The sequence below is a fragment of the Carlito syrichta genome, unplaced genomic scaffold (assembly GCF_000164805.1).
Source record: "Carlito syrichta isolate Samal-C Ts95f unplaced genomic scaffold, Tarsius_syrichta-2.0.1 Scaffold314772, whole genome shotgun sequence".
Lineage (NCBI taxonomy): Eukaryota > Metazoa > Chordata > Mammalia > Primates > Tarsiidae > Carlito > Carlito syrichta.
In genome coordinates this window covers 190,353-207,370 of record NW_007258868.1, presented here as the reverse complement: position 1 = coordinate 207,370, position 17,018 = coordinate 190,353, and the positions used below count along the sequence as shown (strand labels likewise).

Sequence of the window (17,018 nt, the reverse complement as noted above, 5' to 3'; positions counted from 1 at the left end):
CCTATAATCCCAGCACTTTGGGAGGCAGAGGCAAGAGGACTGCCTGAGCTCAGGGGTCCGAGACCAGCCTGAGCAACACGGCAAGACCTCATCTCTACAATAAATCAAAAAATTAGCCAGGGATGGTGGCGCATGCCTGTAGTTCCAGCTACTTTAAAGGCTGAAGCGGAAGACCACCTGAGCCCAGCAGATCGAGACTGCAGGGTCATGAGCATGCTATTGCACTCCAGCCTGGGTGACAGAGTGAGACTCCGATTCAAAAAAAAAGAAAAGAAGTACTCATACAAAAACACTAGTAAAGGCAGAAAGGTATAATTCCAAAGCAAGGAATTACAATAAAAGCAGAAAATTATGACAGAAAACTCAACAAAATAGTAAGTAATTAATGAAACCAAAAGTCAGTTATTCGCAAAGACTATTAAAATGGGGGACATATAGTAAGGAAGATGGAGAAGGAGCATCATAAACAATATTAAAAATTACGAATAAGACATAAGTATACATATAATATACTTGATTGAAATATTCAAGTATATTAAAGGTTATCAATGGACTATAGGGAAAAGACTGAGGAAGTTTAACTTACTGAAAACTCAAAAAATTCACCAACTCCAGGTGGTTACCAAAAAATGTTAGTGCAAAGTTAAACTGCAGAACAAGTACATAGTCAAGGAGAAAAGAGATGTTTTTAGAGTATTGTTTGGTTCTAAGCATCACAGATAAAGAAAGACTTTTAATAACCGTAGGACAAACAAAAGGATGACTATGCTAAAGAATGATCTGGAACAGCATGTTATATGAGGAATAGCTGAAGAATATAAAGGATATTTAGCCGAGAAGACATAAAGCAATTTTAATAAGACTACTTATTAAATAGTGTAAATCTGTCATGTAAAGGAGATACATACACAGAGAAAAAGATACAGATTGACAGACACCAGGTAGAGGCAATGGGAGGCAAAAATTAAAATAATGAAAGGCAAGCCTTCATCTCAACATCAACAAATGTTCATTTGTTCAGGTACCCAAAAAAAGAAGAAACTGCCTTATGAAATTAGAGACTCTTCCCTTCTGTCATTAGAAATGGTAAAGCAGAAATTGGATAACTACCTGTCAGGAATATCAAATAGATTCCTGTGCAAAGTACAATATTAGACATACTTGACCACTTAGGTTCATTTCATTTTGCAGACTTTATAGTTCTCATCATCGCTTGCTAATTAAATTTGTTACCAAAAGGAACACAAAAACTAAAAATTCAAACTTTTATTCCCAAAGTTCTGGACCATTCACACTCAACTTGAACAGTCTCAAAGATTACACTCATGACTTTTATCTTTGTTTTACACACTTCTTTTTAGGCTTATTGTCTATATACAAAATACACCTCTGTCCTGCTTTCCCTGATCTTTCTTTGCTATGACTCCCAACTCCAATAGCATTCAATAAATTCCTATTTTGGTCTAACACTCCTTTCCTCTTTTTCTATATATAAAACCCAGTCCATCTCAACCATCTTCCCAGCGTAACATTCTCCTAAACAATATAATGGCTCAAGCGAAGTTAGTAAAACATTTTCCAACTGTTTCAGATGTGTATGTCCTCCACATGAAGAAAAGCATGACCTTCTTCCCATTCAACCTCAAACACAATAATCAAAATTGATTTTATTTCTACTATCACCATTTTGCCAATCATAGTAAAATTGTTTACTGAGATGAAACATACAAATTTCTATACTTTAATAGAATATCTATTAAAACAATTGTTTTCAAAATCCAAGCAGCACTGTCAAAAGGCAACAGGTTAACTGTTCATGCTTCTGAAACATCTGGCCCCCCATTTTAAAGTATGCAATCATGTAGTAGCATGACTAAGTGCTTTTCAGAAGCTAGAGAGCTGGAAGTCTCACCTAAAACTAACACTTTTAAGGTTTCAGAATGAGCCTGCTGCTTAACTTCTAAAGAGGGAAGCAAAGAGCAGAGAGCTGCCTAATATAATTCCTTTCTTCCACTTTGCTAAGCTAACCACACTACCATTCTTCACTTTATCCTACTTACTCAACTCTTCACACCCACCCACCCCCAAAATTATCTCAATCAGTATCATATTTCATCTCTGTCCATACTGACTGACATGAATAAAAATACATACTCGCATTTCTTTTAAGCCTGCACCTTCATATCTTTTTACAATAATGGCAATATATTCTTTATATAGTGCTTTACTTTTATTTCAATGGGATTTTATTTTTCTGTATACAATATTTCAGGCATATAAAAAAAGAATAACAAATGTTTGTGCACCCTTACCCCAGCTTAACAAATAAAATAATAGATTCAATGGAATTACTAATTAACACATTTATTTTAGACTCTTTAAATTCACTTTGTTAAAAAGATGATAAATTTAAATATGTGGAAATAGAAAGAATAAAGGTAGAACTGGAAAACTTGACCAAGTTATATATAAATATATATTATCTAGTATATCTCAATGAGCCAAATGTGAAAGCATAAGCATTCTGATTTCTAGTGTTAAATTCAAAGTGGTAAATTTAAACTAAAACTTTATAGTTAAGTAAGGTCACAAAATGTCATCTCTCTGCATGTACCAGTTGGTGTCACTACAACTGAGAATATAGTAACAGACTATAATGAAGAGATCTAAAACTGATTTCTATGTAATATGAACATATTGTATGCATGAGTAATAGTCATATATGAAGTCCAGTTAGTTTATTTCAACTGAAATGTGAGAAAATTTTGAGAAGATGAAAATGACATTTTTAAAAATACCAAATCCAAATATGGCATTCAAAATCTCCTGAATATTAACATTAAACGATCTACTACTCCTGTTTTTACTAGAACTAAAAATAAACAATTTTTTAAAAAACTTCCAATGGTGAGAGAAAAATATAAAACCTAGGGGGGTAGAAGGGTTTCACAGAAAAAGGACCTGAATCTCTTACCTGTGGGCAGCTTGATACTGTGAAAATGACTTCCTCTTCTGTAAGCCACTGTTATTTAGTTCATTTATATAAACATTAAAAGCTAATGCAGACTTCTAGGTCAGCCTTCTTGAGTCTAAATTTCTTGTTTAGTTCATATTCATGAAAAAAAAAAACAACAGGAATACAGTAGGTTGGCTACATATTAAAATTCCTTTCAAACAGTGGTTCACATCTGTTGTGTAGTTTGTGCAGCAAACAGCCCATTAACCACAAAAACCAAAAAAGAAAACGTCAGATAATATGTCAATGAAGCTCATAGAACATACAAGTATATCTTCAAAATGACTATTTCAAGTGAAAATGCCTAGAATCAGAATTCTTTGTACTGCTTTCTATGCTGCCAACTATTAGGTCTGCAGCAACTGTGTGCAGTTAAGTACCTCCCACATATTACCCAATAGTATCAGTAGGCATAAATCTATAAAAGCAGAACTAAAAGCTGAAAATGCTTATAGCTTCTCACTATTCCACATATTCACTGTCAATTGTGGTCTCACTACTCCTAGCCTAATGCATCAACTCAGTCCTTTCAATTCAAAAGGCTGAATTCTCATACATTCCAAATAGAAAATCCATGACACATATTATTTGCTGCCCTAGCACAGCCAGACTGCAGTTACAGCTAGCTGGCGCCAGTAAGAACAATTTACATAAAGCAGTCCTCATTTCATGACCAAACTAAAGGAGAGTATTGCTGAGTAAACCCTCCCCATTCGTTCCCCAACATGCACTGACTGGTTCTAGAATATATCTAGTTATCTATTTACAATACAGTTCAAACCCAGGTAATAAAAGGAAACCAACTCATAATTTTTATATAACCAAAATTTCACCCCCACCACAAAAAATATTTTTAACCCAGTAATATTCAAAAGCCTTAGCTTACTTGTGGCATAGACCAGTATGATTAAATGTATTCAACAGTTGCTGTTTTAAGCAATCATAATACAAATGATAATTTTTGATTAAACAATCAAAAATACAAATTATAATTCACATTACCTAAAAAAGCTATCCTCATTCTACTCTACAACTTTCAAATTTTGTTAAATGATAAATTAAATAGTAAATATCATCAAATGTATTTGCTTAGAACCATATTAATTAACATTTTACCAAATAATAAGACTTGTACATCTTCAGATATCACTATTATGACAGTTAAATAACTCATCATATTTACTATTAGTTAATATTACTAAAGTATGTGCTCATTATCAAAACACAGGCATGTTAAATTACAAATATCTTCACAAAAATATATTCTGTCAGTGCCACATGCTTTTCAAACTTGTATCATGCGTGTATTTTTTTATTGGCCATATCTGACTGGGTAAAAGTTGAGTCATTATCTCTGAGATCCTTTGTTGTATATTTTTTTAGTTACTTTATGACCTACTAATAATATAATTCTATATCTCTACTGCTGCTTTTTCCACTTTTTTGCTAAGAGTAAAGATATATTAAATTTCATTTGCTAACAACAATTCAGAAACTAGTTTAGTGCCACATTTGAAATAATAAAATGAAATGTACTTAAAATGCTAACTAGGGATTATCCAAAATATGCTCCTTATTCTTCAATATTATTTTCTTAAAAATGTGTCTTAAAAATACACTTCTTAAGTTATTCCCCATTACATAGTAAAGATAATGGTGCTCTAAATGAAGGGAATGATAAAGTCATCATATGTCAACAGCAAATGATAGACTTCTAATATGCAGATGATCGTAAATGTTACCTAGGTTATCACTAATAAGCAATGATAGGTTTTATCAAACAACTTTATTGTCTTCTCAGGATCTTTGTCCCACCAGCAATAGATGAGGTGACAGGGACAAATATAAGATGATATAATTTCACATAGTATATACAACATAAATTAACACTTAATGGGAAGAAAGGTCTTGTATCAAAAGAGTTTCCTAAATATCATATATTGATCATAAAACATGAATTAGAAAATGTTACAAATCATCTAAGTACTATATTCCTTCCAGTTTTAATTTTTTAGATGCTTCTTCCCTCTCTCTTCCTACTTGTATCATGCATTCAACCTTGAATAAAAGTATTTGAAAATTAAAGGACCTAAAATACAACATAGATAACAAATTTTTAAACATTATATTTAAAAGCCAAACATTATATTTATTACCTGACATGAATGAATTAATCAAAAGAAGCTGAACATCTCTACAACACGCTTACTAAAATATCAACAATGGAAGTTACTGATCTAGCTTACTGCATCTCAAACCAACAATGGTAAAGGTCTGGTGTTTTATTTCCCAATCCACTCTAGATACAATACTTTTATAAAATACAATGGAAATGAAAGACTTGAAAAATAGAATAAAAAATTAGACGTAAAATATGAGTCTCAATTATTTTTATTTGATTCAACTGACATGAAATTAAATTATCACACTGATATAGAAATTTCTATACAATCTCAATTTCAGTTCTTATCTCATAAAGGACCAGAAACAAGCAGTTCTTAGAATGACCACAGGCCACATTTTGAGTAGCATTCATCTAACTCTTGGCTGCCCATTCTAACCTAGTCCCCAGCATTCACCATCCCTAAATATTTGCATCCTTTTCTCCTATTTACTGTTTGTCTCCCCTATGCCCTCCACAAATGTAAACTCCATGAGAACAGGGATATGATAGGGCATATAGTGCCCAAATAGTACGGCAAATAATAAGCACATAATAAATACTTATTAAATTTGTTGAGTCAATTGATCAATTCACAATCTATTTTTGTTTTCACTCTACCATGCTTCCTTAGCACAAATAAGAATTCTTATTTTGTCCCTCTGGACTCTTCAAGGTTTTCATGCTGAGTTTCTAAACATCTTGGTCTCTGGCAATTTTGCTATAAATCAGTCAGGTCCCTAAAAACCCTTCCTCTCCTTAAAGATCCTTTTCTTTTTTTTTTTTAGTTGGAGTCTCACTCTGTCGCCCAGACTGGAGTGCAGTGGCTACTCCCAGCTACCGCAGCCTCGACCTGCTGGGCTCCAGCGATCCTTCCGCCTCAGCCTTCCTAGTAGCTAGAACTACAGGTGCGAGCTACCACGCCCGGCTGATTTTTTTCTAAAGTATCCAGCTGCCCAGATTTCTCCACAACTCCATTCTTCCTGAAATAATGATTTTTTTTTAAAGTTGGGGTCTCGCTCTGCCCCAGGATGTAATGCAGTGATATGAGCACAGCTTACTACAGTCTTGACTTCCTGGGCTCAGATGATCCTTCCACCTCAGCCTCCTGAGTAGCTAGGACTACAGGTGCATGCCACCACTCCCAACTTATTTTTATTTTAATTTTTTGTAGAGATGAGGTCTTGCTATGTCACCTAGGCTGGTCCCAAACTCCTCAGCTCCAGTAACCATCCTCCTACCTCAGCCTTCCAAAGTGCTGGGATTACAGGCATGAGCCACCACGCCTGGCAAAAATGATTATTTTTAAAAAACAAGATTGTGCTAGAAGGAACCTTGTGAGGCAAAAGCAACCAATATTTAGCTCATATTCACTTGTGTCACACACTGTACTAGTTGTTCTATGTTTTCATACTCGTTTGAATTCCAATATTAACTGTTACGATAAACATCTTAAAAGAAAATCTGAGGTTCTGAAAATAAGTAGCTTGCTTCATCCCACACAAATAATTCCTAAGACTTATCAAGTTCTTGACTGTAAACAAGGCATTGCACTTTCAGCACTATATGTTCATTTTTCACATAATCTCGAACTAGTGAGTAGGAGAACATGAATTCACCCTGACTCTGACTCCAAAGTTGGTGTTCTTCCCTGACTCCTTATCTAGTACTACCAGCTCTCTCGCTTAATAGTTAGGGAATGGCACAAAGAGGTTACGTAATTTATGGGAAACTATACCATTACTTAATAACAGTACCAGAGCAGAAATAATATTTTCCTAACTTCTATACTAATGCTTTCAACTATGCACGCCAGCAAAGGAAAACACCATGTCAGAGTTCTATTGGCAGTTAGCAGTATCTGGCTTGCTTCAGAAGGAAAGACAGATCCCCTCAGGCAGATGGAGAAGCAACTCCTCAGACTTCCCTGTGTTAAACTCTCTCTTTCATTAAATATTCACTGAATCAATTAGTGCTGTTTCACCATTTCCATATTCATATATTAATGACTAATAATAGACTGTTACAAATCACCAACAGAGAACACTTACTGAGAGTTCTAACCTGAGCAATTAAAAAACAATCACTTATTTGAATAGACATGGAGCTTTCTCCCTAATCATTTTCTCTTTGGGGAGTATGAGGAGTAGTAAAAGCAGGGCCATCAGTGTTTCCTATGCAAGTTAACCGCTTTCTCAAAGTTCACTAGTTTTACCTCTCACTTGAAAGCCATTTTCCACAAAGGAATGGCATTCTTTAAGCATTTCCTTGGGGTTACCAATATCATGGTATTACATGAATATTAAGAAGTTGGTTTTCACTCTGGGAAATGTGGAGTTCAAATTTAAATCAGATCAAGATTATAAAATGCCATGTTTCATAAATCATCAAGGTAGTCTTCACATAGTTAACACGGTGAATGTTAGTTAACAAATATAAGCAGATGTAAGTTTTCAACAAAAGTAAGTTTGTAATGTCCTCAAATATTATCTAGCCTAGTGTATCTATGCAGTTAAGAAAGTTTTCTATTAGGAAATCTTATTATTTTAGGTGCTAAAACTTCTGAACTCAACTAAAAATCTTTCATAAAACATTATTTCATATACCTGTTCAACAAACTGCACACTTGGAGTACACGTTAACTTCTTCTTATTCAGTTTCATCAAGAACATATTAAGCTGATAGACAATAATGTCTTTTAACACAATGATAATAGTTAAAGAAAAGAGAACTGATTATCACATAAGAGATCTCAAGATACATATGTTTCCAATTAGTTATTTCTTTAATTTCTTCACTTTTAATTGTCACTTTTTGCTTACATCACCGGATCTCCTTCATTCAGCCCCTGGAGCATCTTAAATAAAAATTAGGACAAGGTGAAAGGTTATTAAAGGCATTGTATCTTCTAAAGAGTAAAATGACTACATATTCTAAGACTCTCCTACCGAATAAAGTAGATTTTACTTATGTTTACTTTCTTGGGGGTAGGAAGCTGAATTTTAGATAGTTAAGGCTACCAATAATCGATTAAATAAGTAGGATAGGGATTTAAAAGGCACTGCCTTCTGGGGTCAGGCAGATAATGGGATTCAGTGAAGAAAACCAGAGGTGAGCAAAAGTATGTCCCACCTGAAAAAGACAGATTTACAATTGTGAAGTATTGTTCTCAAGTAAAAATTATTCTTCTCTAACATAGCTCAAACTTTTTATTTTCAAGAGGTGAGACTTCTAGATTTTTATGTAAAGTCTCACAACTTTAAATATTAACTAGAGGAATGGCTAAAGGATAAAAACAAGTTTGTTGGCTGCCAGCTTGTGGCTGTTGACAGAGAACTTTACTATTCCTAAGATTCTCACTTGTACTGAAATACAGAAAACTCTAAGCCCTAAATTCAATTTTTTTTTTTTGGAGAAGGTATTTGCTTAAAGTATATTTGAAGGAATCAGCCAAACTAGAACTAAAACATTTTGCCTACTCCTCTAATTCTGTAATGTTAGCATTCTATATTGCTTCACTTAATAAATACATCAGACACTACCCATACACAGCAAAGATAGCTAATATATGTAAAAGAGTAAGTTCCAGGAGAACAAACATGAGTATAACATTACTAAATAGATAAATTGATGTTAGTTATCATTTATTGCTTCTGAGCATGACTTATATGAGAAATTTCCTATAGATTCTTTTTTCTTTTTGTCCCGTGTCCCTTCCCCACTCCCCCCAGCCACTTCAGACACCCCTGGCTCTCCAACTCTTTTCACTTCCCCACCCCAACTCCTCCCCCAGAATCAAAAAAGAAATGTCCTGAGTTTTTTTGCTTTGTTTTGTTTTTTGAGTTGAGGTCACACTCTGTCACTTAGGCTGGAATGCAGAGTGCAGCAGCACACTTACAGCTCACCACAGCCTGGACCTTCTGGGCTCAGGTGATCCTTCTGCCTCAGACTCCCAAGTAGCTAGGACTACAGGCATGTGCCACTATGCCCGGATTTTTTTTTAGCTGGAGTCTAATTCTGTCACCCAGGCTGGAGTGCAGTGACACACTCATGGCCACTGTATACCCAACCTGCTGGGCTCAGGCAATCCTTCCATCTCAGCTTTCCAAGTAGCTGGAACAACAGGCACTTGCCACCATGCCCGGCTAATTTTTTTTTTAATTTATTGTAGAGATGAGGTGTCACCAAGTTGCCCAGGCTGGTCTTGAACCCATGGGCTCAGGCAACCCTCTCACCTTGGCCTCCCGAAGTGCTGGGATTATAGGCGTGAGCCACCGCACCGGCCTTCCAGCTAAATTTTTAATGTTTGTTTATGTAGAGACAGGTCTCACTGTGCTGCCCAGGCAGTCTTTCTGCTTTGGCCTCCCAAAGTGCTGAGATTATATGCGTGAGCTTCCATGACCAGATGGTTTTTGTTTTAGAAACAGGGTCTCACTCTGTTGCTCAGGCTGGAGTACAGTGGCACGTTTATAGTTCATTGTAACCTTGAACTCCCAGGCTCAAGTGATCCTCCCGTGGGTGCATAGCTAGGGTTACAGGCTCGCTACCATATCCAATTTTTTTTTTTTTTTTTTTTAGAGAGATAGGTCTCGCTATGTTACCCATTTTGGTCTCAAACTCCTGGCCTCAAGCAATTCTCCTGCCTCAGCCTCCCAAAGCACTCCTATAGATTCTAAATAAACACTGATCCAATCACACTTGAAAAAATCTGTGACACTTGAGAAGTAAATAAACTGAAAAGCATTCAGATATTACTGGGAAATTTCAAGATGCTATTCAGAAACTTGATGTAAATAGATTCTCAGCATATACTTTCTAAATAAATAGAAATCCTTTCCCCATTTTATATATGAAAAAACAGAATCAAAAAATGAAATGAGCTGGTCAATATCAGAAAAAGGTGGTGAAAACAGGATTCAAATTCAAGTTTGGATTCTTGGCCAATGCTACACACCCTAACACTTCCTTGGAGGCTTATGCTAACAGAATTGTTTAAGAAAAAGAGTAAACAAAGGGGGAGTTCAACAAAAGAAGTGACAAAATAATATTATAAGCTTCAATTATCCAGCACCCAGACTTATTACACCTTCAGTTATCCAGCATTATAGATAATCTAGAATTTGGCAAAGAAAATGTGAAAACTGTCACCAACTCCAAAAGTAATAATCCCAGTGAAATGAGGTTTATGCTTACAGTTGCAAAAATGCAACATGGCAGTGAAAGAATGAGCAGTAATAGCCTAACTACAAGGTGTTACTATTTCCTCATGTACAAGTAATAATCTTGTGGCAGGTGAACGTTAATTTTATAGTTAGCAACAAAAGGTGAAGAGTGCAGAGTGGGTCACTAAAATTCCCTAAGGTCCTACTCTGAAGACCAACCAACATAAATTGCTAAATAATTTCTATCTAGCTTTTCTTCAGGATTAAAAAATACCAAACCAAGGAGCTGGCTTGTGTCATATAAAATTTTTTGAAATACACATACTTTAAACACTGTAGTCTCCTCCCTGTCACATCTCCCTGGTGTTTATATTTCAAGAGGCATGATTAAGGTTACAGCACAATCACTTTCCAACTTCATATTCACTCCAGAGCATAACCTCACTGAAAGGAATGAATAGAATCCCTCACACATATTGAGTTTTGTTTTTTTTTTTTCTTTTTCTCTTTTAGAGGCAAGTTCATATGACTGGACGATTTACATAAACTAATGTTCAGATTATGAAAATCCATTATGCTACATAAGATAATCCTAACACTTTTACAATGTAGTAAGTTAACAAAAGTGAAATTAAAATCCTAAAGTTATTGATGAAACTGAGATAAACACTGACCCCAAATATGTTTTAGGTCACTGAACAAATAGACACTGATTAAGTTAAGAAAAACAATTTAAAAAAAAATAATGGTAACTAAGAACACGTATAAGCACATGGCTGTGACAAGGCAGCAATTTTAACGTTAAATCAGGTACATATAGATCTTATACTTTACCTTCATAAATATTTAAAAAATATATATCCTAAAATAATTTTCAGACAATACCACAATGCCTTACAGGTTGTGGTTCTATAGATAAGTGAACTAGATCTGTACACTAATACAAGATTATAATTGTCATATAATATCTCATTTTGAAGTTTTGTTCATCATAACAGCCTAATTATTATCATGTTATTAAATACATATGACAAGTGAATGTTACAAATTTACACTGCAAAATAAGTGCAAAAATAAAACTTTTTTAAGGTTTGACAAATTAAGCACAAACCATATGTATCCTTTTTATATACTGGATTCTCCATAAGAATTTAACTTGTGAAAAGTTATACTGTCTTAAAAAAGTTGCTCTACTCAGAAAGTTCAGAACTTACTGTTCTGTGTCATATAATTTAGGAGTATACTCATTAATACTCTACTGACAAAACTAGAGGAGTATACTATGTCACTTAGAAAAAAGTTTAATGAATACCACAATTTAAACATCACTGCTTGAAGTATACCTGCTCTGCTATCTGAATTATGTGAACAAGAATTTCATTCTCCCACATTTCTGGGTAACCAGACTTATAGTATCTCAATAAATATTTCTACTCCATAACAATGGTAAAAAGCATTTTGAAAAATTTGAAACTAAATTTATAAAATCACAGAGGCATTATTTTAAATATACCACAGGTTTAGATTAAGACTAAAATTAACATAATATATAATCAATTAATGAAAACAATTGAGTATTCAGCTCTGACGGCACTTGACTACATTAGATATTTTTAAAAGAGGTATCCAGGACTAGATATGAACTTATTTCTAAATTCAAATTCTGAACCTGAATGCAAATTCAAGCAAAAAGTAATCCAAACAAAAAGCAAAGCAGTATTAAAAATGTGAAAGACTTGGATATCTGGAGGAGACAGCATGATGAGAAGTAACTGAAACCCATAATATAAAAAAAAAAAATTAACAGTATTTTATAAATTTTGTCTGTAACTATGGTTTACATAATTATCAATCTTCTCAAAAAGCTTCCAAACAATACTTCACAAAATACTAGAAAAAGCGCACTTCGTGTAAAACAAGACTTCTTAAAATAAAAAACTATTCAGAAATATATTGTTTTAACTTCAACTAATACATATAAAACATATTAAAATATCCAACACAATAGGAATATTAAGTTAGTAGGGCCAGAAAAGCACTACTATGGTGATCAAATGTTCTGGCAATGACAGAACATAAAATGGTGAGAAATTACAGGAATTTAACCTTTGACCTCACCATCCTATGTACTCTTTCCATAATAGAGGCTTAAAGGCTCTAGCAAACATTTCAACTTTTTAGCAAACAAGCTCTAAGTTTGCTTTCCTATATAACTCAGTTAAATTCAAATATTTTTAATTAGAATGTTTAAAGATAAAGAATAACTGGTTCTTACCTCTGGTCCTGATGCATGTGACAAGTCTCCTCAGTGGCATACTTGCTGCCTAAGCAGCTACAAAGACTAGGTTAGCAGCCATTTTGAGACAGCTGCACAGTCTCAGTTGCACAAATGTGTAATTAAGATGGCTGCAATGTGCACTCAAGAACTCACACAGTGAAAACTCAGCTATGTATCAAACAAAGCCCCTCCCACTTTGTCAGCCTGCAGAAAACTGAACACAGACAAGAGCTAATGCATATACTGCAACAAACAATGCAGCTACTCAGGACACAGAAAAAAGAAAACAGAAGGCAGCAAGCCAGTTTTGTAACATAATGCCTGTGAATCCCGTCTTGCAACAGACTTTGGGCAAATCCAGGTCCCAAACAACTTAAAATCCATGCCACATATTCACAGTTGCAGAGATGGAGCCAAATCACACCGAGCAAACATCAGGGAATTTGCTTGAAAGAAAGCCTCCATTTCATTCCAGAAGGAAAAAAAAAGTTAAACCCTGCTCAAGGCCTTTTTTTTAACCTTTTATAGTACTTTTATCACAAAAAGAGTCTCAATTTTACAATTTCTAAAAAATTAAGTTTAAATTCTAATAGTCATTTGATCAAATTAATTTCAATTTATAGAAGACTAAAAATTTTCTCCAAAGAATCTAAGCCCCAAAGTGCTTAAATCTAGCAGAATGATTAAAGGCTGCAGTCAAATGTTTTAATCTTGACAATAAAGACTTTAGAACTAAGATGGCAACAAAGCTTATTTTGAGTAATTTACCATAAAGATAAAAACAATTTTTTCTCTTCAATAGTCCAGATGGCCACATTCACATCCTCAGGTTGAGTGTTTGGTCCTAGGACAAATTTTACTTCATGCCCTGACACAGATCCCTCAACATTTTGATATGAGTGAAAAGGAAAAAAAAATGTAGGCACTCTGGGGGAAAAAATAGGTAGCACAAAAGAGTAAAAAACTCAGTCTCAAAGTGGGTATATTAACAAGACAAATTTCAGAGAGAGCCAACAAATGGCTTGGCAGTGACAACCATCAAGAGAAGGGAAGGACAAAAGCAAAGAAAAAAACTGTTTGCTTGACAGTTCACATCAGTGTGGAATCCATGTTTTCCTTCTCTCTTCTTCAGTCTTCCTTCCTAAGATTTGGCTATCCCATCTCCATCCTGTACTAACTTGTCTCTATCCATCACTAAATACAGGTATTAATTAAAACATTTTAAGGGTATCGAGGGGTAGTGGGGATTTAGCTAAAATGAGATTGGCCCTATGACTTGATGATGGTTAAAGCTGAGTGATGGGCGCTTAAGATTCATTAATTCATTCTATTTCTGTATATATTTGAAATTTTCCATAATAAAGTTTTTAATTACTCATCTTTAAAAGGTCCTTATTTATTTTCCATGAGGCAAACTGAATGTATCTAACAACTGCTTTAAGTACTATATTAGAAAAAAAGTTATATTTGATACAAGCCATATTAATTCTTCAAAAATATAACTGATTCTCTGAAGGTGTCTCAAGCAAAGAGCAATTCATCAAAAGCAAGATTTATTAAACTGGGAAAGACTGGAACAGGACAGACATTACAGGAGCACTAGAATCTAAGTTTAATTGGAGGCAGGGTGCAAATAGCCTAAACATTTAGAGCTGCCTGACACATCTTCTGACATTTTGGAAACACTCCCCCCCCCCCCCCCCCCCCCCGGAAGTAAGCTCCACAATGATTTAAATTATATGCCACACCCTCAAATGGATAATACCCTCTTCAAGCCTCCCTGATGTTGACAAATATCTTTTCGATGTAAATCCTGACTGCTATTTTCTTAGTCTAAGCTTAGTCTTAGGGAAAGCTGCTGGCTACTAATACAAGTTGAGCATCCCTAATCCAAAAATCTGAAATGCTCCAATGAGCATTTCCTTTGATCTTCATGCTGGTGCTGAAAAAGTTTGAGATTTTGAATTTTCAGATTAGGGATGCACAACCAGATGTATTATGAGGAAAAAAAATCCAAAGTTGGAAACACTTCTGGTCCCAAGCATTTCTGTAAGGAATACTGTAGTGGCTGTAACACAGCTACTTTTCACCTAACTTTGATTTCAAAATAAGAGACATAACTTAATTTCCATTATTATATCCCTCCTCTTCTAGCTACTATAATTATCTCACAACCAACTTACTAGATTTTCTCTACTATCCCAAGGCACATACATCAAATAAATAAATATGCTGACTGCCTACTTCATGCAAAGGTCTTCGGAAGACAAAGTTGTAGGGAAATACATTAATATGGATCAAGCCTCCAGATAAGTTTTACATACATTATTTCAGTTAATTCTTACACTAAACGAAAAGGTAAGTTTCATGTCCAATTCATGTTAGCAAAAACAAGTTCAAAGATAAAATAACTTTACAAAATTAGTAAGAGCTAAAATACAACTCAGTTTACACTCAGCTCCAGTCCAGAGCTTCATCTATCCCTTCTCACACTGGTTCTGTTTCTGTCTGATGGAGACAGTTTAGAGGAGGAAAATAATCAGGTTGTTACTCAGATAACAGGTACCACTGCCAACACCTTTACCCTCCACCCCAAAGAAACTATCCTAGTTCACCTGAAAAATCCTATCATGACTCAACCTATATTCTCTTATTACTGACAATCCTTTCCTTATTCTCCTTCCTCCTTACTATGCTCAGCCCCCAGACCAGGAGTAATTGCTCTCTCAAGATCTTTTATGCATATCATCATTACACTTGCCACATTTCATTACTTTTATCTTCACATAAGGACAGAAATTACATCTTAACTCATTTCCCATTCTCTTCCATAGCGTGAAACACAGTATTTACTCAATAAATGATGAGCTGAATTAATTCCTAATGTTTTTGTTTCCACCACAAAGATTTCAGAAAAGTCTGTATCTTCAAGAATCTTCATTTTTAGGATCCCAACTCTTACTTTCTAGGAAGAAGCAGCCAACAAATAATTCAACTAAGGTTTCATTCTTGGCCTCAAAACATTAGCACATCAGAATCTAAGAAGAAGAAAAAAAAAAACTTTTTGTAGACTACTTTTCTGATTTTGGGGAGCTGCTATGTGCTTAGACTAGCTTGACTCCGAAAAATGTTACAGGAAACTATAGAACATTACTTACTTACTTATTTACTTAAAATGTTATTTTTCTGCCCCTCCCCAACCCCCAAAAATTTTATTAATGTTACTAAGAAAGTATGCAGCTTCATTGTATAATGTCACAAATAGAAATTTTTTTAAGATAGGATCATTCGTAATGAGCCCAATCACTGTTTATTTGTAAAAGCATACATATTTGGAAACAGTTTCTAAAGTTCAGTAAAAATTTCCATGACTAGCCAATGTTTAATCTCATCCTAATTAAAAACTAGCTCTTTCCACTAATTTTTTCATTTAACTCTTACAATGACCATGTAAAATAAGAGAGCTACAGTCTCCAATTTTGTGACCAAAGAATGTAATATTTGCCAGGAGTCACACAAGTAGTAACAAACAAGCAAACAAACAAAAAGCCTAGAAGAGAATTAACTCTAGTGAACAACCACATTGCATATATATGACACTATTTGAAAACTTGCATAAGGAAATTACTGAAAATTTCATAGACCCTAAAGAAGTTTCACTGTATTTGGTAGAAAATAAATATACCTTTCACTTATTTAGTTGAGATGCTTTAATTACACAAAGTATTAATATTATGCATATTAAAAGGGAAAAGGCACATTAAAAGGGTATTACAATGATGAAATGAAAGCACCTAATTTCACTCCCTCAAATCGCACTAAGATTACAATAAAGGTATTCTTTTAAGGCAAAAATCATAAAAAACAAGGAGAAAAGTAGGAAACAGGCACTACAAAGACTAGAAGTTGGAAAATAAGCATCACCAGTGCTAACTAACTTAGCAGACCCTAAAACATCATATTCCAAGTTGCAGTGGTGACAAATTAAGAATCATTTTGATTTACATAGCAGAAACCTCAACAGACACAGGATGCAGAAGAACCAAGCACCTTTGGAAACTGGAGTGGAGGGAGCAAAAAGTAGGATACAGTGGCTAAAAAAGGAAATACTGGTGAAAGCTGTTTTAAAAGCAGTAAGATACCTAGATCCCCTTACCAAACACACTACCGTGAATACTTGCTCTCTCCAACCCTAGCGAAAGTCTGAATGCAGTATCTGCAGTTAAAAATGAGCACACTGGGCAATCCCCTCCTGCTCTGGGAGCTTTTCTGTCCTCTCAATAAATCCTGCTTTCAAAAAACAAAAATAAAATGAAAATGAGTACACCACACCAAAAAGAGAGGGACTGAATACAGACTACAGAGATCCCTAGTCCACTTCCTTCATTAATCTCCCATTTA

At 34.6% G+C, this 17,018-nt stretch overlaps 1 protein-coding gene across 1 annotated transcript in view; it reads right to left on the bottom strand.

Annotated features, from left to right (window-relative positions):
* The window catches only part of ATF7IP (activating transcription factor 7 interacting protein), a 106,043-nt gene extending 93,091 nt beyond the window's left edge, over positions 1-12,952 (bottom strand). Inside the window, exon 1 of the mRNA XM_021719504.1 lies at positions 12,615-12,952. Within this exon, the coding sequence (XP_021575179.1) occupies positions 12,615-12,631 (17 nt within the window). The 5' untranslated portion in view covers positions 12,632-12,952. The remainder of the gene's footprint in view (positions 1-12,614) is intronic.
* Positions 12,953-17,018: the final 4,066 nt, after the last annotated feature.